Below are 24,758 nucleotides of genomic sequence, written 5' to 3' on the forward strand. Positions count from 1 at the left end.
TGCACACCTGCATGACTTTAATTGCCTTTTTATTTCTTTTAGAAAAGAGGTTAATTTAGTGAGTCCTGAAAGGTCAGAATGAAGCAGTGTGTGGGGAAGCACATGAATATTTCCAAATAACGATGCAGACAATTGGCTCTGGCTCCACAGCGCAAGGTCCAATATTTATTTTATTCGCAGTGTTTGGCAATTAAAATTCCTTAGTCACAGCCATGTCACCTTTTAACAGAGTAATGCTTCAGTTGTTGGACTTAGTTCATACTCCTTTGCTGTGGTGCAAAGGAATCGCCTGTAAACACGGTAAGAAAGAAATTGAGGGCATGGTGGAAACATTCACTGGAACATGATCAGAAAACTTAAGAAATAAGTCCTGACTTCCATCAGAAAGGGCTTAGATTCTCGGATCTGGGAGAACAGGGGAGTCCCAAGATGGGAACCAACTAAAGAATTCAGTTTCATGTAGTATAAAGAGAAAACACGCTGATGGATTGTGAAAGGAATTTGACAATCAACTGTTACAGGAAATTTGAACTTGGAGGTTACCAGTAGGGAAAGATTTACACATGTAGACAAAATCTCATTTAGGTAGTGACAAGGCAAAAAAGTCTTTGTAATGGATTGCAAAATCTAGAGAGTTCAGTGCGTGTAAGGCAGTACAGATGGTATGTTTTTTTTTGTGAAAAATTATAAGGAAGGTGAAAAGTTTGGTGTGTCAATACTTTTGTCAGTTCTGAAGTTGCTGTTAATTGTGTCTGTATAGATGTGCTCTGGCTGCCTAAACCATTAGGCAGACAGGGTAGACTGATTGCCTGTGAGAGTCCCAAGGTCCGTGTACCTGCTTGAGGGATCTGTGGCAAAAGGTTAACTGTGCTGCCTTACCTATATTAAAGCTGACTAGAACATGTGTATGTGACTAATTACAGGATTGACTGCAGTATGGGTAAACTTAAAGATAAGGGATGCTTTTGAAAGTGTTGGACTTTTTTTTGTGTGCTATAAATATGGACATGTGTAGGTTAGCCTTATGCACTCAGAAGCAAAACCATTGTTTAGTTTGCATTTTGTTTGCCATGGTAAGTCATATAGTCAGGCATTATAAGCATGGGTTGTTTTTTTTTTTAAGTGACTGGTAATTTGTAACCTTGTTCTCTAAGCATGATAATTTCATTGAAATAATAGCAGTTCTTAATTATGGAAAGTGAAGTGTTTCTTTTAAAAATTGAACTACCTCAGATTTTGGTTTTCCTTACATTTCTGCCTTCTGATTTTATATTTATAACATAAAATAGTTTAAGAACAAACTGGTCCTGTTACACTGTATTCATTTCTTCATTCTTAGCATCTACATATACCTGCTTGTTGTCTACAGGAAGGGACAGCTGCAAACATCCTAGTATTCTTGTCTTAGTAGCAGGGGACAACAGCAGAGAAGCTAGTACACCAGCTAAGTTTTCAGAACTTCAACAATAAACAGAAAACACAGGATTAGCTCATAATGTTTTTAGCTTCTGATATCAAATAGAATGTCACAGGTTGGACTTCCTTGACCAGTACAGGCTCCTATGTTGGGAAGAGTGAAAACTAGACTTCTTTGAACTCTGCCCAGCAGGTATTTTCCTCTATACCAGTGTATAGCTAATTAAATAAACAAAGCAAAAAACCTGTGATATCTGTGATGTTACGCTACAGTGTCATATAAAAGTTCAACATGAACATATGAACGTACCATGCTACTGTCTATTGAGGATAAAGAAAGCATACAAAAAATTTAAACTTTGTATTCTTCATCATTAACTGTGTTGCTGGGGTTAAAGCCAAACCCATTAAAGAAAAATAATACAACTGGTACGCCAGTGGGCTTTTCTTGGCTGATTTCCGTTTTGGTCAGTAATAACTTCAGATTGATTCTTCTCCCCAGATCCCTTTTGCTTTTGTAACCTATATGGCGTTATATTGTATTATTACAATGAAGAGCACTGTTAAGAATAATGAAAACAAAAACTTCAGTGACTATTTTTTCTGGAGTTTTTTGAAAGCTGTCTACTTTGCGAAAGAAGGTTTGTATTAGAAGTGAAAGCATCAAAGTATAGCTTCTAAATATTTATTGGTAACTCTAATTAGAATTTTTTCCAGTTGCGTGTGCCAGCTTTTGACACAGTGATATGCAAAGTTATTGAGCCTCCAGAAGCTGCTTTTCTAAAGGCATTCAGTGAAGGAACAATACACATAGTAATTGATTCTTGTGATTTATGAACAATACAGTAATTCATTCAAGAGGTTTTACTATTATTCTGTATGGTACATTGCATGTTAAGGAATACAAAGAGTAAATTACAACTTTCCAGACAGCCCTTGGGAGCAAGCAACTGTTATACATAATAAAGCCAAAGCTTTCAAACACTTTTAATTTTTAATAAACTTACGTGACTGACTGGCTATATATATTCATATGTAAAGATCTTACTTTTACTTAAATTTTTACTTAAATCGTAAATAGACCTGAAATTCATCTTGGTTTGGGTTATCCCCATTGTTTGACCAGCAATTTCTTCTTCTCTTCTGCTTTTCAGCATTTTTTTCATGAAATGAGCCATGTTTTTAGCTTGTCTTTCCACAGCCCAATTGCTCTCATGTTTGGATATCTGAGGCCAGCTATTGTGTGCTCTTTTTGGTGACCTGCTGCTCCTTTTGTGTCACCAGCTTCAGTAGTCTAACCTTGTATGATGAATTAGTGTCAGTACTTTCAGTTGTAAGAAAATTATTTCTGGTTGTGTTACATCCAGAAGGAAAAAGCAGAGAAAAATCAAGAAGTTTTGCAACAATGCAGATTCTACCCTACTTTTGTATGATTCCTGTGAGCAGATTGTGGCTCTGATGATGCAGTACAATGATCAATCACTAGACATTTTCTGCATTTCAAATCTGTGAGTTTACAGACAGCAGTCAGGTTATCAGTTCTCTTAGGAAACATTCAGCCATTTAAAAGTATACTTTCAAGAGGTTGCTGAAGCCTGATGTGTAAAGTACAGTTTTCCTAAATTTCTAGTTTCTGAACATACATATCACTTAGATGTAAACATATCTATACATATTTAGTGTTATAAAAATGAATTTAAGTGAATATTATAATTAATATGGCTGCATAATTAAAATATTCAATCCTATTATTTAAATGGACACACACAATATTAATTATACACCTTCAAATTTGAATTCTGATTCAGGGCAACGTATTTTGCAGAAGTAATTTATTATCATTTCATAGAAGATAACTGCTTTCAATACACACCTCTCAGTGTCAAAATGAGCAGTTCTTATTCAGTAGACTTGTGCAATGTAAGCTAATTTCCTTAGAGAAAAGAGTGTTAATTAAACCAACATTTTGCAATACTGATATGCAGAGGACTGTAATTTTCAAAGATGAAAAACTTTGCCAAATAACTACCAGTTTTCACCTGTATTCTAAAGATTTGAGTGTAGGTTTTTTTTTGTTTGTTTGTTTGCTTGCTTTTCTTTCCTTTGCTGTAATAGAAGTGTCATCCTTGTTATAAGCAGATAGGGCTTAAACTGGAACATTTTGCAGCCTTCTCATTCAATGCATGAGCACAAATCTCTACACAAATTTTGTAAATATAGTTACAGTAACCATTGTAGTACTTTTCCCTATGTTTTGCAGCATATGTAAGTAGGGTAATCCTGTAAGTACGGAAATTGATACGTGGAGGTTAAGTATTTTGCCTGAAGCTGAACAGCAAGCAATGAGCAGAGATGGGATTAGAATTACAAAGTTTTGGCTCTTGGCCCTCTCTTCTGTCCAGTAGCCAACTGTCACTTTCAGTGCTTTTGGCTTCCCGTTTTATCTCTTGAGACCAAACTTCAGTGAATTTGTTTTCTGAATCTTCTTACCACTTAGATATGAACTAAGAAGGGAACCATGACTAGGACTGATACTACTTTTTGTTTTTATAATAATTGGAAAGAATGTGTTTGCCTGTGAAAGCAAAATGGCGAGTGCAATCCTTACTTGTAGTCACATTTCAATAATCTTCACTTTTATTTTAAAGATGGGCATGACTGTGGTTTCCAATTATGATGGAGGTTTCAGAGTGAAAATCTCTATGACAGGGCAAATGTACATTAGTCTTTTTTCAAGAAAGTCTTCATTGTGTCCTACAAAACTCTTGCAAGCTTGTGTTTTGTAATCTTCTAAAACACCAAGTATGCCTTAAGAACAGTAGACTGGATGAAATCATAGAATGCATTGCGAGTACTTAGTGTAAAATCACTAACTTGAAAATGTTTTTCAGACCCTGCTGAGATCACCTCTGCACATCTGTATTTCAGTGGTACAGTCATCGTCCCAACTTCTGAGGGGTCTTTCACTGTAAAAATATAATCACTTCACAGATAGGTATGACGTGAAGCCCAGGTGAATTAACTTTGTTGATTCTGTATTGCCCTCACTGACTTTCTGTAGACCACACACATCTGAAATGTTCCAGTTTAGCTTGGTCTCAGAACAGCTGTGAATCGAGCAAGAAGGCCATCAGACAAGGATGACACATGAGAGGAGAGTAAGAATGGAATAAGAGTACTCATGTCTGGGCCACTGTTGGTTTTCTCAAGTGAGGATAAAGCAGAATTGTGGTATTTGATGAGAATTCCTTCTAAAGGAGATGACCAAACAAAAGTGAGGCTCTTCACAATCTGTGTATACCCCATTAATAAAAATCACTTGGCAGTGCTTTTAACTTTGACACTGTAAATAGCCTGTATGAATGAAACAAAATGATTCCTGGCTTCTTCAGTTCAGTAACAGAAGAGCTTTGTATTCAATGGCAAAAGAAGCTGGAGAATGCTAGTGGAAGATTTCCTCTTACAGCATGGTATTTGGCCACACATAAGACCCTTACCCCTCTTTCACCCTGAATTTGTCGTTACGTTCTCTTTTAAATAGCATGCCCTTCACTGAATGTCAGTTCCATGTAGTGTCATGATTCCTTGGTATCTCCTTTTTTTTTTTTTTTTTTATTTAGAAGAAGAGTTAATTTATGTTAAAGAGAGAGGAATGGACTATATCATTGTGAGATGCAGATTTGATAGGTGTAACCTAGACACAGCATTGTAGGCCAGGATTATCTATTTAGGTGTATTTCTAATTACTGAAAATTATATTAAAATCATTTCAGTAGCATGAATGACCATGCAAAATTCCTGTAAAGCAAGTGCAATGCTACAGCGACATACAGGGTATGAAATAATTGTACTCTTCAGTGATTTTAGGTAATAGATTGCAGAACATCATTGTACAAAGTGCTGTCACATATCCGAATTAAAACAGAAATGGACTTGTAGTAATTAGAGGTTTACCTTTATGTGGTGATATCTTTCTTTTGGTTATGTTTGGTTGGTTGGTTATTTAACTGATTTTTTGAGCTAGTTAAAACTTTGTTGTGCATACCTTTATATGAAATTTTAGTTTTCACATTCTTGAATATATTATATATACCATACTTAAGATTTCTGCTGGCATAACTTTAATGGAGAGGAGTTAGAGCAATATAGCTGCTATAGAAGAAGTTCATAGAGCAGATGAAGTTTTAATTACAAAACTGCAGTTTAGGAGTAGTGTTTTTTGCATATTGGCAGTGCTTTATCCTTACTAATAACAAAATGTGACTTGTAGGAGCTTGTATTCGCAGCAGGAGCTATACACAGTAGGACACTTGTGTAGTACCAAAAACACACAGTATCAAAAACACTGCCAGTGTAAAGACATTCTAATCAGTGCTTTTATATCTGCATAACCGTATCCCAGAGCAGGCTACTTGTACTGACATATTTTAAGTGACTTGTAGGCAAGGAATTGGGATGGTCCACTGGGGCCTTTCATTACTGAATCTTTTTTAATACCTATAAACAGTTTTCTGACCTAATTTATGAATGTCTGCTTATGCATCAGTAACGTATCATCTTACAGGCCACACCAACCTGTCTTTCAGTACAGCTGAGGCTGTGCTGCATCGCATAGCTCTCACAGCATTGCTGGTAAGAGGAACATACAGTCTCTCTGCTTGGCTGGACAGCTAATTTAGATTTCATATAATCAATTGTTGTAGAGCAGGAGAGAGGTGTTGACCAAGTTCTGGGATGAAGTAGTTCTAACCTTGTAAGAAGGAAAGAAAGATTTATGAATCTCTACTAACTAGTATTTTTTTTTAAATAGCAAGCTTAATGATACAGTCTTCTTATTAAGCAGTTTAGCTCAATTAATTATGCTTATGTCAAGGCATGCCATCTTTTAATGCTGGTTTGCAAGTAGAAAGTAATCTGAAACCCCTTTAATGCCCTCAACTCTATATCTTCATATGGACTGTAAGATTTGATTAAATGCACGTGTACATTTGCTCCAAGTAACAACAGTCTGCCCTTCAGCAGTTTAACCCAACAAAGAAAGAGACTATATGTTTACCACCAGGACAGGACATGACTCTGTTCAGAATGCTTCAAAAGAGGAGAAGATATAAACCACCTGTCACTAAGTTGAAGGTCAGTTATTATATTTGAGACAGGTTTCATAAACCTGAAGGTCACCTTCATACACCAAGGGAACAGATTGGGTATATTCCTCTTCTGTTGGGGACGAAGGCTGGGGACTAGTATTTGGCCAAGGGCTTGGTCCCTAAGCTAAGCCTCCTCACCTTATCTGGAAACAGAAGTGAAGAAGGAAGGTCTTTTAGGTTTGGAAACTGCAATATAAAGATTGAATGACTTTGAGTTTTCTATCACCTGTATCCTTATAAACTTGATAACATATATATTCTGAGTTTTATAAGTTTTTCTTGCTTTACCTTCAGCTGGCTTGAGCTAGGGATGATTTTACAGTAAGTGGATAACATTAAGGCACTTCATCCACGTAGGCATGTTGGGAAAAGACTAGGATCTTAGGTCACTTTCACAGAGCATAGTAGCAGATTGTAGCTAGCAGAGTGCTTTTCCCCTTTGATGTGCTGGCCATTTGGGGTATTGGTAACAAGGCAGTTTGCCTCTGATATTGGAAAAGAAGGATGATACTTAGATGAAAGTAAGTCCTGTGGTTTGTTCTTAGTCAGAATTTTATTAATTCCTCTTCTTCTTGAACAGGAGTTATGAGGATTTGCTTATATGAGTGCCTTGTCCAGAATTAACATTGAACCATATTTAATATGTAGAGTTTGATGGTTTCTTTTCTGTTTGAGTCAGCCTCATAATTTGATAGATTATTTTGCTTTCACAGTCACTAATCAGCAATCTGCCTTGTATATAAATGGCCAAGCATGCATTTTGTTGTGTTTAGATAAATCAAAAATGAGTGGAAGCTTCACTCAGTTGTTACAGTGCCCCAGTTTTATTCTTCCTACTTTTGGAACCTGTATTTTGAGGGTTTTAGTAAGACTGACTGAAACCCCAGTAAAGGCCATCTCTCCAGTCCTAACCTAGATACTCTCAGTCAGTAATTGAAACTCTTACCACTAGGATCTCATTATTCCCCCATTTCTCTTAGAGCAAAACTCCTCTGGAAAGAGACGAGCTTGCCTGGCATTTTAAGATCCGCTGCTTCTACTTTGCACATTGAAAAGGAGTGTCAGCTCTCAGTTACCAAATAATTCATATGGAGTCTGCAGACATTAAAATTTGAAAAAGAAGCAGTAGAGAGCTTTGAAGCGGAATTTCCTTTCATTAAATTAGTGAATATGACAAGGTTATGTAATGTTCCTTGGGGATGAAGTGGTGCACGTCACTAACCTTTTAGATTCAAGAGGCTTTATACTTTTCATTTGCTACTGGAAGAAGGCTTAGTACTGGATTAACTAGCAAGTTCCTCTTTCTAACTCAGGTAGATTAAGCCCCACCCAAATTTTGCATATACTCTATGTGACACACAAGCTTATACCTATTTTGTTTTGTATTGTTCATTTGAACACATGTGCTGGTGTATAACTTAAAGGTATATGAGCAATTGGGTTAAATTTACAGTGTTGGAATTCCTATAGGCATGGGAAAGAGAAAAAGTAATTCTTGCCCTCCTGTGCATTTACTGCATAGCAGGTACTTAATGCTACATCTATATCTTTCAGTGCTCAGCTTAATCAAATACTACAACCAAGCGTTCTGATTCTTATTTCTTAAAATAGCGTAAACCAGAATGCTTGTATAGAAACAACTGAAGAGACAGACACTGGAGTAAAAAAGAGGAGATTTAGAAACAAATGTGTAAAACTGTTCATTTTCTGTAGTGATATTTAAAAGAAGGTTGAATTTTGTAGTGAAGGTAATGGGTGATAGCACTGGCAGGTAAAGCTGTGTGCGCAGCTTTGGGGTTGAAGGCAAGAGGAGATGGGGTTGTGAGTGGGTCTGGCTTCAGGAGACTTCTCCTTTCTTCTGATCATTGAGGAGGCTGACTCCGATGGCCTGTCAGCTCTGGCTTCTCATTAGGCTTAGCACAACAGCACTCTGCTGAGGCAGTAGTTAATGGCTGGTCTCAGTTTTACAGTAAGTGTCCTAATAATATGTGACAAAACCAACTTAAATTGTTATCAGGTTGCCTGCAACAGTTTGAATAGAAAAAGCAGAGCGATAAATTCTTCAGATTCGTCCTACTTAGGGTATAAACATATTGGTCCGTAGTATTAATAAAAGGCTTTTTCACAGATTTTTCGCATAGGTTCTTTATATTTATGGAAGTCTTTTTCTTTCTGCCAGTTACTATAAACTGTAAATGAGTATGGAGTGTGGAGGGATGATGTTAGTTGGCAAATACATGTCTGCTGCTGTCTGTGTTGGTTTGTATTCCTTCCATGTCCCTAGGGCTCAGATAATGTCTGTCTCTAAAAAAGCATACATAATCCACAACGAAATGAGCTGGTACCAAGGTCTGCACAGCCTGGAGGTAAAAATTAGGAATGTGCTATTTTAACATTAGACCTTTTGGAAAATGTAACCTACCTATTCTACCTGTAAGGCCTTACTTGTAAGTATGTAATTTGATTTCGTATTTCAGGGAAGACTAAACCCAATGGTCAGCCTAGTAAACCAACACTGTGCATTGCAGAAAATTTGTAAACATAAAGATAGTCCTGACTTAATATTTTCCTTGAGAGATCAGGAAATAATAATCTATTTTTGAGATGCTTAGTAAATTTGTAGGATGGTTATTTTCTGGCTGTTTGAAGGCTGGGGAACTGGCGATGACGGCTAAACTGTAAAAAACCCCAACAACACCCCAAAAAAACCAAGACTTTTTTTTACATAATTGTTTCTTTTGACTGATTTTGTTTTAGAAGTATGTAAGTAGCAGAAAGAAGGTGTGGAGATAAACGTTTTGATTATATTTTAAAGATTTTATGAGCATTGTTGTAGGGGTTGGGTTTTTAAGAGGATATTGTCACCCCTGTATAGCTGCGTTTCCTTCACCCAGGATTTTGAGAAACCTGTGTCTGTACCTGCAAATAATTTTTGTGAACCAAATGGATCAAGGTCTTCAACTGGAATTAGTGGAATAGTTGGATTGCATTTAGTAGTTCACAGATGAAAATAAAACTGTTCAGCTGCTCAGAGTATGATGGCATTTGAAGATTGCATTGTTGCTGTTATTCTTGCTGAAGGATGTAAGGATGATGCAGTTTTAAGATGTTTACAGTGAGAAACAGGAAAATTTCACCAGCTTGTGACTGACAGACAAGAGCCTCTAGGAACATACTAGTTGGGAACTTTAGGATTTCTTTATGCAGATTTCATCAATACAAACTGTTGCTCATCCTTATACAAATAAAAAGCTAATTAACTTTCTTACATAGCCAATTTGCAGGTCCACTGTAAGTGCAGGTTAGAATTAAGGCAAAACAATTGCTTATAACAATGATCTGTCTAACTGATATCACAAGTTATGATTAAGGAATAAATTAGCAGTGAATGCTGTAAATGAGTGTGCTTTGAAAATTCTTTTGAATAAATAAATGAGCACACAAAGCCCTTCTGTTAAATATTATGTATATTTACAGTAGGTTTTTTTAGTATATTAATTCCTAGAGGAATTGTGAAAAGAATAATAACTGATGTAATTTGTAATGTATCTATACAGTATCAGGCTGAGATTACATGGAACATTTGTTCATTTTTACTAGGACAGGAGCCTTCAGCACTACTGAATGTGAACCAGTTTATGGCCTGTTTACTTATAATATATAGCAGTTGCTGATAAGTCAGTGGGACACAGTGAATATTGCAATGTGGGATGTGGGGTGAATAAAGAATATTTCTATTATTCCTATTTTTTTCTTTTTTTTTTTTTTTTTCCACCCCATGTAGGAATTTTCTGAGTGTATAATTTGGTATGGGAAGAATGACTTCAGAATTTATAACTAGGAATGAGTCCAGTCACATAACCCAGTGAAACTTGATGTCACTAGACCAGTAATACATAGGGGCCCTACACTAAGTGACAGTGATTCTTGTGATGGTGTGTGTGCAGTACCCCAAAGTGCATGGGCACCTGCCAGACCACATTATTTACTCTGTGCTCAACCTGCATTTCAGAGTGTCAGATGAAAAGGCTCCATGGGAACAGTTGTGATGTTATCATCTTTCAGCTTTTATTGCTACAAAACAAACCTTTACAAGCAAAAAGTTACTGTAATTTTTTAGGAGTTTCCTGAAACATCAGTATATATTAATTTACAAGTAAATAGGGTGTTTGAAAGAAGCATCTTAGCATGTTTAATTTTTTCTAGTGTCTTTGTTACTTTAGTCACACTTGCTATGAATATTGACAAAGGATATGATATGATATGATTTTTGGAAATTTTTATACTGATTTAGGAAACTTCTTCATGTTTCAAGCATGTGATAAAGTTTAATTGTAAATTGAATTATGGTATACTAGGAACATCCATACACCCCAAATAGAAGGTCTAGAAACAGAAATATATTAAGGACTGTATTCTCTCTATTTCTTCTCCGTAGTAGGTCTACATGCTAAGCTTGCTATACCTGGGCTGCAGAAATCCCATTAGCTTTCACTTTATGTTTAAAAAGGGTGAAGTCTTATATTCATCTCTTAAGTAGAGGAGTTATGTCCATAAAAACGTCTCTACACCAGAATAGCTCTCAGTACCTGCGGAAAGAAGGGGGTTGAATTAAAAATTCAAAAACTAAATTAAAAAACATTCTGTCAGATTTTTTTTTTTGAGTGCAGAGGAAAAGTATTACATGTCCTCAAAACACAGCACAGAGTACAGAAAAGCAACAATAAAACAGTTAGATAATTCTGTAACGTGATGAAATGTGAATTAGTTAATTCCATTCATGACTTCAGAATTGTACTTGAACTTACAAAAGCCAACACGGAGCTGAAAAAGAGAAGAAGGAAATGTCTTATTCTCATGCAAAGCTATGAAAACTTTACAATCCAAGTGAGTTATTTTAGTGTCATGTTATAAATACATTTTATGGAGCCTCAATATGCAAAAAAGGACAGCTTCGTTCTGGATAGTGGTAAATATCAATATTTCAGAAGTTCCTGTGCCCTTTAGGGGGATTGCTTGACTGCTTGTTGAAGCAGCAGCCTAACTTATACAGACTTAAACTCCTTGAAACAAACAAATTAAAGCTCAGTAAGTTTAAGGTGAGGTAGCAATAAATTAATTTTTTCTTTATATACTAGAGTGCAGTTTGCAATAGTTCTATAGTTGTCACTTGAGCTTCTCAGGAGTCCCAGCAAGGAGTGCATAAAAAGCATCAGAGGATGGGAGCCCTCTGACCTTGAATGGCAAAGCTTGTGGTACATACCATAAGTCCAAGTTACGGAGATCTTCTGCTGTAACATTTTTTCCGACAAAGTATCAATAATCACTGTCAGCACAAATATCTGAGTAGGCCCTGGTAGATAAACCAGCTGAAACAAACAAAACTTGTGTTGTTTGTATTTAATGGCCAATATTGCTGCAATTTTGGTGATACCCACAAGAGAGTTCAAGTCCAGAAATATGAGGTGCTGATTTTAACTGAATTTTACTTTAGTTATCTTAATTACACTTCTTTCAATTGTGGCTTTATTGAAATGTGACCAAGTAGAGTTTCAAAAGTGTGGAAAGGCTGTGATATCATAGCTGATAACCTATTACATCTGATTTTTTTTGGCAGATTTAATTGCACTGGAAGGTTCCCATATAGATTGTTGCTGTGCTTAATGAAGTGTGCTGCAGCAAGTTTTTGTTGGGCTCTGCACTGCTGTTGTTGAGGCAGATTGAAAATAGTTGTCAGTTCTCCATCAAAATTGCCCTCATGTTAATAGGCACAACTGTGAGTGCAGTGTAATTGTGTTTGCTATCAGACTGCCTAGCAGCTTAGGTCAGAATCAATGTCAAGAAACTGACAACATTAATTGTGGAGATAATTAGTGTCAAACCTTAATTAACAATCTTTATAAAGACAGAAGCAACAAATACTACTTTTCATTTTTGTTTCTTTTGTGGTTATGATTTCATATACCCTTACACTGATCATGGTCGCTTTATATGTAATGAAATGAACATGTTGATTGACTAAAGAAAAGATAGATTGCATAATACATATCTTTCTCCATGGCTGGCTGACTACTATCACCATAGTCTGAGCATCTTTTGACCATAAATGAGTTTAACCTCACACCTATTAAACATGCAGACACTGGTATCCTTCTGTTGCAGCTGCTGGGTCTGAAGTGGAGAATTTAAATGAATTGCCAAATTAAATTTAATTTTGTGACTTTAAAGATGAACTGCTGAAAACGACCATTGTATGCATTAAAATGTCTGAAGTGTACAGGACTACTATAAGTTTCCTGTTTCAGATAAAATTATCTATGTTTTAATAGTAATTTACCTTTTCTGATACTGTATGATACGTCAGAGATAACTGTCTTACTTCCAAGATTAGGCTCTGGGGAACAGTTGTGGCAATGTTTTTGTACAGGAATTACTTATGCAAAAGGAAACTTTGATGAGCCACATAACTTATTTTTTCAGCTAGATTACGGTCTAAGTGAAACACAAACATCATCACAGTTCCTTCTATATTGGAATGCGAAGCTGATTTATTGATGTAGATAATATCAGTCTTCACATACAATAATGTGGTCTTTACATACAACCTTAAAACCTTTTTTTCTTGAAAAATGACTACAAATAGGGTGTTACATCATTATGTAACAACTGCGCTTGTCTTTTGCGTCTATATCCTTTGTAGCAAGTGTTGTTAGTTAACAAACAACAGCTTTACTAATTGTCGGTCCAGCAAAAATTCACGTAGGACTTGAAAAATAGTCTTCAGGTAGCTACCAGAACCACATTAGGTATTCATCCCTATTTCAGCAACTCCAGTATGTAGATACAGCTGTGCAGAAGCTGATAAGCAATTTTCATAAGAAGTCATAGCAGTTACAGCCCTTTGCCAGGTTTGTCCCCGTCCTAGATTAAGAAATCATCAGAAAACTGATTTTACCTTTAATGGCAGTTAAGTTTGGTGGAGATTTTTGAGTTTCATATATATTGTTCTTTGCACTACTTGATAAATAGCTTTGTGGCTTGCAGAACGTTGGAGATACAGGGGATTTTATTTGTTTCTTTTGTGTTCAGCAGAAATGGGAAAGGTAAATTGTCATATGGTGTGAATTAGTGCAAGCTCTCTTGTGTTCACCTGAACTGCACCATTGGAGTGTCTGATCAGGAGGGAAGGAATTCCCCTTTATCTGTATTTTATGATTGTTATCATTAATACAAGGTATTAAATATTAGTAAAAGCATGCCAACCATAGATGATGGTGACTGGCAGTGCTAATTTAATATAGTCAACATGGCATTTGATTATCATTTTTCGTTGCTTTGGTTTTGTTTGTTGTTTAAAAACCTGCAGTTTTCCGGGTCCCAAGGTATTAAGTGAAGTGCTGCAGGAATAAATGCACAGCATGGCTCTTAAGCTCTTAAATTGAGTTGCTTTCCATCCTTGACCCTTGTAATGCATGGCAAAATTGGCAAATTTTCCAAAACAGACCGTGCCTCTAAGGAAGTAAGTTACTTTATTGGTATTGAAATTATCAGTTGGGCAGTCACTGAATGTATGAGCGAGACATAAATTCAGAATTTAAAAGCTCCCTATGAGCTACTTTACATAGTTACTCTGTGCTGATGGACTTGTCTATGCAGTGTTTTTCTTCCATTAGTTCGAGGTTCAACACTGAATTCACAAAATGTCAAAAAGAATAAAAAGGGAATGGCAGCGCATCATTTTTCACTTGGTGGCACACAATCACAACTTGTGCCACAGAATATCAGCATATCAGGTTCAGTCATGTCTCTTTACATATCAGAGTGCTGAGTTAACACATGCATAGAAAAGGATTCAGAGCTAGCAGTTTTGGTAAAACCCAGATGCTCTTCATCAGAATACATTTCTGTCGTTTCTGTGATCCAGGCATAAAGCTCATGTCTTGGAAAAGAATTTTTAGTTTCTTTGGTCTAAGTGTGTTTTATTTGCCATGGTTTTGGCAATTTTTTTGCATCAGAGTTCTTTCGTAAGTTCCCTGTGGCAGCAGTGGCACGCTATTTTGCTGTGCTCAGATTTGCTTTTGCATGTGGTTTCAGGTACATGTTCACCAGGCAAAATTAGCACAACAGATAGTTCAAGCACCCTTGAGCATTCTGAAAAGTTGAGCAATAACAATTTTGCCTGACATCTCCACTAAACAAAAAAGCATGCAGGTTTTCAGGAACACTATATTTTTACTGCTTTTTCTTAAAACTGTCTTTGTTACTGGTATGTTAGGGGTAGCATTAAAAAGACTCATTTTATTTTGTAAACTTAGGACAATCTGTGTACTCTGATATTTAATATAGCAACATAATGGCCTTTTACTGAGTTTTTTCATAATAATGGCCACATCATATTTTCTTGGCATTTTAAATTATTTCAGGATTTCTTCCAGTGTTACATACAGGCATACTTGTAGTCTGATGGGTTTCTGACATTTAAATAAACATGCTGACAAGAAGTATTTCCTGTGGAAGGGCCAGTTCAGCATAATAAGGTTTTAGACATCAGAAGTGAAGAGCAGCAAGTTAGAGATGAAAACTAGTACAGCATGGGTACATAACTGTCAGAACTAAGAGAGGAAAGTGAAGAAGAGTGAAGAGGTTGAAAACAAAGAGTTGCTGACTGCTGAAAGTTGAAGGTGAGAGCAAAAATGAATTACAACAGCTGCTATAGAGCAACTACATGTAACAACTTAAAACTGAGAAAGACTATATAGTAAAGATCTGAGTTTTTTATCATTTATCGGCCCTGAGTATTAACTTCATATCATTCAAATCAGCATCTTAAATTGCACTGGATCTCTAAAAATTTCTCAGCTAAGGAACAGAATTATGTAAATACTTACAGGAACTGATCAACATTTCTATACTGTGGTTAGCCACAATCTCACAGATTTTTATATTAAATCTTTAGAAGTCATGTCTTGTATTAGAGTAAGGTCCAAAGTTTTGTTTCACCACAAGGCTGATAAATGAATTTTAGTTACCTTGTAACAGAAATAAAAGGAATAATTAATTAAAATGCCTTTTCATACTTTTAAAGTGATTTATCAATTTCTCTCTCCTGTTGTTGCAATAGTTGGATCTTTTTTCACTTCTTTCTGACAGAGTAGAATAATTTGGGAATGTACAGGAGTTAAACGTGAAACTGTGCCCAGGGGTAAATCTCTGTTCTGTTACCTGTGTGGACTCTTAATACATAGTCATTTACCTCCCTCACTGCAAACTTACAAATGCTTTCTCCTAAATGCCACTAATTTTAATGGCTCAAAGGTGGGAATCCCATTTTCATGACATCCTGTGGTTGTAGCATCAAGTCATAAATCATGATCTTATTACAGCCGATTGATGAGCTCATTTTGCAACAGAAGACAAATTGGATTTTTTATTTGTAATGGTGATAAAATATAAAGTGTGTTCTTGCTTTCCTGATGCTGTCAGATTTCCGTTTTAATATAAATTTCACTAGTAAAATCTGTAAGTACTCTCCTGACCTTTGGGTTGTTTTTTTTTTTAATGCTTTCTCTTGCAGGTGAATACTGTCACTGGAGAAACAAAATGTCTCCTTTTTTAATTTTGAAATCCTGACATGGCTTACATTTTATGTTTACTACTTAAGATTTATTTTGTTATCTTTTTGTCTGTTTCAGCACCACCAAAGTTTACAAGAACTCCTGTTGACCAGACAGGGGTTTCTGGAGGGGTCGCCTCATTCATCTGTCAAGCCACAGGAGATCCAAGACCTAAAATTGTCTGGAACAAAAAGGGAAAGAAAGTCAGCAATCAGAGATTTGAGGTATTAGGTCCATTGTTCTGTTCCTCTGAAAAACTTCTAATCCCAATATGTGTGCCTTATTATCAGTGATTAAGCAAAATAGCTCTGACTATTTGGGATAAGTTAGTGGAAGTGGTCTTCATGAAGTTTTTATTTTGCAAAGTAGTTATGCATAGCACTGTTAAAAAGAAAACTGCTACTACTGTTTTCTGAACTTGTATGATCTAACTGGGGAGCCTTGACATGCTTCTGTTCAGCCTGCCATCTTTTCCATGAAGGAGATGAGGGAAAATTATTTGAGCAGTGATTCCTGTCTCCAGAGAGCAAGCAACCTCCTTTTGTGACAGTGTGCATTGAACAGACCTAGGCTGCTACTGCTTCTGATACCAGAATTGCTTACCACTGTTGCAGTGGGAGATGAAAGGGAAATTGTAGTCCCTGCTGCTGAACAGCAAATGTAAAACTTGTTTGCTTTTGATTCTTTTCTTAACAATAACCTAGGAAAAGGCTTTAGAGAAAGCTGTTTCCTCTCTCTCCAAAACCTTCAATTAAAGGAAATAGTGAAGATAATCTGTTCAAAGGATACTGGATATTTGGAGGAAATAAGACAACAAATATTGTTCCCTCTTTTAGTGGCAGGAACAATTAATATCAAATAAGGACTGACCTTTAGCATGAAGAAAAAACTGGCACTAAAGTGTATCATTTTCACTGTCTCTGCACTATTTTTATATGTTAAATAAGAGACTTCTGCATTAAGAAGACAACTGTTTGGAAAGTGACTGATTTGTATTTCAAACAGTTTTGACATGTATTTTATGAGCAAATTATCTAAGATATACCTATTAAAAGCTGACAGACTACTGAAGCCTTTTGTGTTAATTTTTAGTAGTATTTGGGAAGATTGCTTGCCCTGGCTTGCAGGTTAGATTTATATCAGGAGAAAAGAATTGTGTTTCTTGTATAAACCAATTTTTTGTTATTCCTTTTTTGTTCAAAAAATATTTAAAGGCATTGGAATTTGTTCATTAACCAATATAATTCTTTGCTTGTATGTTTACTACAATGCGAGAAATAAAAGCATGAATTTCAATTTCAAAGCATGAATTTCAATAATTTCTATTAGTGCCAAGAACTGTTTGCACTTTGCAGAGCATATGCATGCCTGTAATTGGCTAGAGGGATTAAAATAGAAATTTTATTATAAACTCGACACAATTTATCCCCTTCTGGTCACAAAATTTTCACTCAGGGTGAGTTCTAAACAGTGAAAGATTGGGCATGTACATGTTTACTGTGTTAAGGTTCAGTTTTATGTGCAATATGGCATCTTTTATTTGCTTCATATATTGTTTTCTCTGTACCTGTTTTTAGGGAGAATAAGCAAAAATGAAACAGTTTTATGTCCACAAAAATATTTGAATGGAACTATAAAAAGTTAATTTAAAATGTTTTAAAATGGTATTAGTGGACTTTTGAACAAGCTGCACAGCCAAGTAAGATGGAACGTAATTAAAATAAATAGAAAACACTTACCAAGTATTTTATAATTTTGTTTATAACCACTGAGCAGAGGAGTTATAAAGTGTGCAGAGCACATCAGTATTTTAAGCAACCTTCCTTCCTGTCCAAAGTAAGGCTATTAATTCATGCCATAGACTCTCTAAATAAGAACAGAACAACAGTAGAAATGAGATTCTGAAAAGATGTATGGAACATTTGGGAAGCAAGAAACATCTGAGATTGTCAGCTGCACCAATAACAGAATAATTAGTTGAGTGTCTTTTCCTCTTTTTTCACATTAATATTTTACATTTCTCTGAGTTTGATTACTTAGTAATACAAGACATGAAAATGGTTTACCTGGCCACCTGTCTTCATAGCAGCCTAGTAAATACAGCTGGAAAGGACTTCAGTGGGCCATCTTATCCACACGCTTTCCCAGGGATGCTGGGGGTTACTTCCCCCACCTGCCCAGTAAACTTGGACAGCCTCCTGCAGTGTTTCATGAACCTTGCCATGATTTTTTTGTCTCATGTGGAACCTGAACTTTTTTGCTGGAACTTCGTGTATGTAGCAATTGTCTTATCTAGCAACAGGGGATCAAATAGTTTATTCCCTCTCTCTTGACAGTGGCCTGTTTATATATTTGAAGATTACTGTTGCTGAAAGTGGAATGTTCTTGCTGACAAGCTAATTTTTGCAACTGAGTGAGAATAGTGGTGAGACCTATACATTGCCTCTGAAATTAAAGGCTACAATAAGACCTTGTGGGACTTTGCTGTTAAATCTTTCATCTTGTATTTATTTGCAACTATATAGTGTGAACGTGATACAGGAGGATTCTTTTTTCTTCTCTTGCTTGAAGTCAATTCAAATAATATTAATCTACTTTACTAAGAAGTCTTTCTCAGAGGAATTTTGAAATAGAGAAGGGGAAAAAAGTTTTAAAAATTGTACCATTCTACCCTGTGGCTGGTTTTATTCAACACCTCATGCTTTTTTAAAAAAGTCTCATTGGGTAGATACGGGAGCAGGAGAAATTAACTATCTGTGATAAGCAGAAAAGGGGGGAACTCATCACAGGAAAAGTAAATCCATTTTGCGATACATATTTTGGAGACACCAGATTTGAAACTTAATCTCTGCAATATTTGCCCAACCCAGTCTGCTGCAATTGTTTTTATCAGCCATCCAGCTAGGATTATTCAGTGTTCAGATTTAAACAATAACAATTAGTCTTCTTAAGTAATGATTCTGATTATTTGGATCCCATGCTTTCATTTTTTTATCTACAAATTGTCTGCTTTAAGATTGTGAAATTTTCCTTTCCATCATAAGTATCAATTTATCAAGAATTCTAGTTATTGTTTTGTTTGTGCCAAGATCAGGTGGAGATTTTGTGTGTCTGCGTTTGTTTAGGACAATGACTTTGCTTAAAGAACAAGGAAAAATAATACAGCCTGTGGTCTATCAAAACAATTTATTCTCAGAAAAGAGCAGGTTTTTATCTTATTTCCACTTAGACCTCTCCCACTGCTGAGAATAAACTGAGCAATTCTTAAATGAAAATGGGAAGATAATGGGCATATAGCCATAGTTTACAGCCCTGTACTTTATTTCTCTTACTCTCAACAAGTACAGAGATCTAGTAGGTTACTTACATGTAAATTAGACATATAGAAAAAAAACGTATGTGCAAAAAGGCATGTATGTAAACTGTTTTGTGCATGTATACATAAATTATGGCCAAATATTAATCATTTGGTTAAAAAAAAAAAAAAAGTGACTGTCCTTTCTTGATAAGTGCCATTTACCTCATGGTAGTCCTAACGTATGTTATTGACAGATTTTTTTTTAAAGTAGATTAAATAGGTGAGTATTATTACTTAATAGGAAGGCTTTTCCAATGTTTGGAGTCCTGCAGTACTCACCAATATCTGATGTGATTCTGACTGCAGAACAAGAAGGAAATAAGAGCTATTGAGATAATTCTTTCTATATGAAAATTCATACTTCTTGTTTAAATACTGCAATTGAAAAACAGTCTTAAAGAGTAGCCTTATTATTTACTCTCTTAAATTGTCATGTTTTTAATACATTGTTGGATAAATTTACTTATAATCTGTGGGCTAAATGAATAGCTAAACTGAGTAGTCCTATGTAGTTCCTAAATTGCTGACCCTTTTTCACTTTGGAGCTAAATGAATAAGTGAACTGCACTCTGTGAGTAGAGTGGGAATATAGCCTGCAGCAATTAAAATGAATGTAACTGGCATTTGAAGGTAGAGTACTTAAGCTAAAAGAATGGAGAGAGATTGGTGGTGGACCTAAGGATAAAAGAGCGTTGTTACAGAATCCTTTCTTACAGCCCTTGCTAGCTGGTGTTTTTTTTTTTGTTGGGTTTTTTTTTGTTTGTTTGTTTTATTTGTTTGTTTGTTTTTCATTCTGCCTTTGCTTCAGACTGTATTAGAGTGGCCATCCAATACTCACTGAACAGCAATATATGTTACAAGGCATTGCCACTTAAACATTTTCCCATCTGTGTGGAAGTTGTCCTGGTATGAGTATTTGAAAAATGAACCTGGCTTTGATGATGTGAATACCAACAGGTCACTGTTCGTGAACAGATTAACTGAGGGATAAGCATTTGTAACAACATCTGTGACAGCTTTTGTTTCCTTCTATAGGTAATAGAGTTTGATGATGGATCTGGATCAGTTCTCAGAATACAACCATTGCGTACACCACGAGATGAAGCTATTTATGAATGTGTGGCTTCCAATAGTGTTGGTGAAATAAGTGTGTCCACGAGACTGACTGTTTTACGTGGTAAGTTCTTTCTAAACTAATTTAATTCATAAAGCTGAAAGTGCTATGTTGTTGTAAAAGAGAGGTTTCTTTCCTGGAAAGTTAAGTACTGTTCTTTTTAAATGGGCGTTGTTATAGTCCTAATGTTGTTAAATACAATCTTTTTTCACGTAATACTTCAATATCATGTTTATGCTTTTTGACCATAAAATGGTCATGTGAGTATGCAGGGTATGACAGATTAGCATGAAGAAAAGAAGTAAGAAATAGGTAAAACAGGAGTGCTGTGCACAACAGGTTATTATATCAATTATTGATCTGAAAACATGGCTTTATGAATACAATTGATTTACATTTTAGTGCTGCCCTGGGTAGCTTAACTTCGTGTGAGTGGCATGTGCAGAGAAATTTGCCCAATTAAATGTGACCTTGAAAAGTCATATAAGAGGCTTTATTTTGAGGTTAAGCTGCTACAAGATTTTCCCCCCAAGATACAGCATGTAAAAAAGGGGAGGGCTTCTCCCATTTCAAATATACGTCACCTGAATTGTACTGTTACATCAGCAAGAAGTTTTTTAAGACAGTAAAGGAAAAAATAATTTTTTTCAACTTCAACTTTCGGGTTGAGGATATGAATATACTGCCATGTCTATTGTCTAGGTAATAGTCAGAAGGGTAAATAATAGTAGTCAAATGACCTGAATGTTTCATTCTGACACCTGGAGATGAATGGAAACTGGATTTGGAGAGGCTTCATTGAATATCACACTCTTCAGTTTGAAGGGTTGCTTTTATGACTGAAGATTACTGTCTTGTATTGTGATATTACATGCATTAATTGATTTGCATAATTAAGTGCTGGAGGTCTGTTTATAGGAAATGAAGATGATTAGTCAGCTTTACAGAAGTTAGAAGAAAATTTTTAAAATGTATGATTTAAAGAATTCATTTTGATCCTCCTATCTCAACAAATGTAGGTTGACAGGGAGGTGTTTTTTTTTTTTTCTTAATTTCCCCTGAAGTTTGATTTTTATTAAAAAAAAGGAAAAAAAATTCTATACTTCAATTAGCTATTTTAATCAGTACGAACAGTCCTGGCATTACTATTGGAGTCAAGTAACAACACTCTCTATGTATATCTGTAACAAATAATAATACTAAGTACTTAGATCTTGTTTTCTTAGAGGTAGGCTGGTGTAAGCAAACCTTTTTAAAGTTTTTATCTCTAATGCCATGATTGTTCCTTCTCTTATCTTTTAAGAATTCTTCCCAGGCTAGCCAATGAAAATGGGAAGATTGATAGGTTCACTTTTAAAAGCACCAGGGATATCTTCTTAACTCCCTAAGATAAGGTTTTCCATTTATTAACTGATAGAAGTACTTATTATGCACAGCTTCCATGTTGTTGAAAACGAACATAAAATGACATTTTCATTCTATATTAAAAGTTTTGTAAATTAAAGGGAGGTGGGAAAAGGGAGGAGAGGAAAAAAGGCAAAAACCAACATGAAAACTGGGGTGGAAAAAGCATTCTTTGTCTTCAGAGTTTCTTGAAATGTATTTACAAGACTCTTTGGTCTTGAAATGTGCATGCATGTGTTTTGAAAGATACTGTTCTAAACTGACCAAAGTTCTCATTTTGGGTTTTGTAGAGAAGAAGCAACACCCCTCATCTCTTTACTGAGGGCCATAGTGGTTGAAAAGGCAGTTTTCTGAGTGTCAAAACTGACTTGCTCTAAAATGGGATCTGTTTCTTTGCTTGTCCTATTGATTATTTAATCAATTTCTTGTAAAACTTAGGTGCTCTACTGCCTATTTCTTTCTGAAATAGCTCAGTGCTACTTCAGACAACTGCATCAGATCCTGTTTTAAAAACCTTGCATAATGATATGCATATGCAAATGCCCAGTGAACAAAAAATGTACGTTATTAGCTATGCAGTTAAAATTTAAATCAATTGTAGATTTTAATAAAAATGATATAAAAACTTAGATTTTAATTTAAAAGTAATTGTCTAAATCAAAAACATGAAAGATTGTGTTGTTTCTAGCATTAGCACATACGACTTTTGCAACTGCTGCAATATACTTAAGCGCCAGGAATAGAGTTGTGATTTAATCTGAAACTGGGAACATATGAGAACTCATGAACATACTGGAACTGCAGATTTAGATAAAGGGGTAACATCAAAGAAAGGAAGGACCATGTGGTGTAACAGAGCATTGTACGGCAGTTTTGGCAGGGTTAAAATTTTAAAAGTGTTCTAAGTACAATGACTTGCTTAATTGCTTTCCAAGAGAAAGGATCATTCAGTGCTGAGGGCATTAGCCTAGAAGATAAGTAACTGTATTACAAGCTTCCACTCTGCAAACTGACACACATCTTCATCTTGTACAGTCTGCAATAGTAGCCTTGTGGAAAACATCCCATCTGATTATGCCTTTGTGGGAAAGAGTGCCTTGTGCCTCACATAGGTGCTGTAGGAATAAATATGTATCATAGATATGAACAGGAATTAACAGAGATGATCAAATGCAGAACAGAGTGGAGTGGCTTTGTGGTCCACTTAGGCTTTACCCATTCCTGGGGTATGTGTATGACAGGATTGTAGAAGATACACACATAAATTTCACATGTTCTTCAAGTCTTTCTATAATGGTGCTATCACAGACCCAGCTTGGCATTTGTGCCTCTTGCAAGAGGGCACCCTGCGGAGGAAGTCGGAGTTCACCCACAATTCAACGGACAGCTATTGCGACCCTAACATGGGATGTAGGTACAATCAGGATGTTCCCAGAAGTTCGAGTATATACCTATATTCCTTTTTGTTTGTTTGTTTCACTAAATCCAGATGAACTGCTACAAATAATTTGTGCAACACAGAACAGCAACATTTTTGCCAATATATCCATATATAGAGAGAGCCAAACTTGACAGTTTTTCTATCTGTGGCAATATAGAGGGACAGTAGTTCTATGCACTACAGGTTTTACCCTGTTTCATTAGGTTATTATGCTATGACCAAACTGTAGTACTTGAGTCTCTAAGAACTCTGAATATAATTGAAGTCTTTAGTTCTGGGTGTTGAAACTTCATAATGTGAGAAGGAAAAAGGGCAGAAGAGGCAACTACAGATGATAACATTTCAAGGCCTTAACAGAGACAAGTACTGGACCTTTTTTCTGTTACCAGAGTAAATCAGGAAACATTTCAGGCTAAACTTATACTTGCTAGGCTGAATATTGTGGCAGTCTGGACCAAGGGTGAATGTCTGAGATAAATGGAAACTGCTTTTGATTTTCTTTATATAAAGGAGGCGGCTGCTTTCCAGGACAGATTCACCAACATGAAAATTTGAAGGGAAACAAGCTTGTAAGGAGAAGTCTGGAAGTCTCCTTCCAGACTAGAGGAGTGGGTGCTATTTATTTTGGAGCTCTTTGTTTTGAAGATCTGTGCTGAGAACCATATGAGTGGAACAGTACTTTTATTGTTTACTTCAAAATTACCAGTATTCAATAGGCAATGAAAGACAATAAAGTGTAGAATCTTCCCATACACTGCAGACATCAGAGATAGAATAGCTTTCCTTTTATTGTCTGTTTATTTCTTGTTAAAGCCATCTAACTCTGGTTTTGGTCCTGCAAATGGTGGGTAACAAACATTTTTCATGACTGTAGAACAAGGACTGTGGTGTCATATGCAAGTATATAAATTGTCCAGGAGGGATGGAATTAGGTGCCTACTAGTAAGAGAAATCAGCAATGATTCCATGCCATTAATTTTAAAGAATCCTGCTTTTCATTTTTTAAATTACTTTTGATTATTATTCTTTGATAAAGTTCTGCCAAGACTGTAAGGACCTCAGGAAACTTAGGTTCAACTGCCTCCTCAGAAGGTATATGATTGTAGCACAGAACAGTGCAGGTTTTAAGCAAGGATGGAGAAGGTCCAGTAGAGCAGAATACCTAAGTACATTCTACTATCACTGCTCTTTGCTTTGTTCTTTGCTGCCTGGGAAGTAAAGAGAGAGACTACACAGGACACTTAAGCAGAAGGCAGTTTGTTTT

General features: G+C 35.8%; 1 protein-coding gene across 7 annotated transcripts in view; it reads left to right on the plus strand.

Moving 5' to 3' along the window:
• Nucleotides 1-24,758, plus strand: part of PTPRD (protein tyrosine phosphatase receptor type D) — a 458,392-nt gene that overhangs the window by 222,700 nt on the left and 210,934 nt on the right. For 6 of the 7 annotated variants that reach the window (XM_075078277.1, XM_075078282.1, XM_075078275.1 and 3 more), the window contains exons 3-4: nt 16,256-16,401; nt 20,571-20,712. In XM_075078277.1, the coding sequence (XP_074934378.1) occupies nt 16,256-16,401; nt 20,571-20,712 (288 nt within the window). Of the gene's footprint in view, nt 1-16,255; nt 16,402-20,570; nt 20,713-24,758 lie in introns of those variants that run through there. The other variant, XM_075078280.1, reaches the window with a different exon arrangement.

Source organism: Phalacrocorax aristotelis, chromosome Z, assembly GCF_949628215.1.
Source record: "Phalacrocorax aristotelis chromosome Z, bGulAri2.1, whole genome shotgun sequence".
Lineage (NCBI taxonomy): Eukaryota > Metazoa > Chordata > Aves > Suliformes > Phalacrocoracidae > Phalacrocorax > Phalacrocorax aristotelis.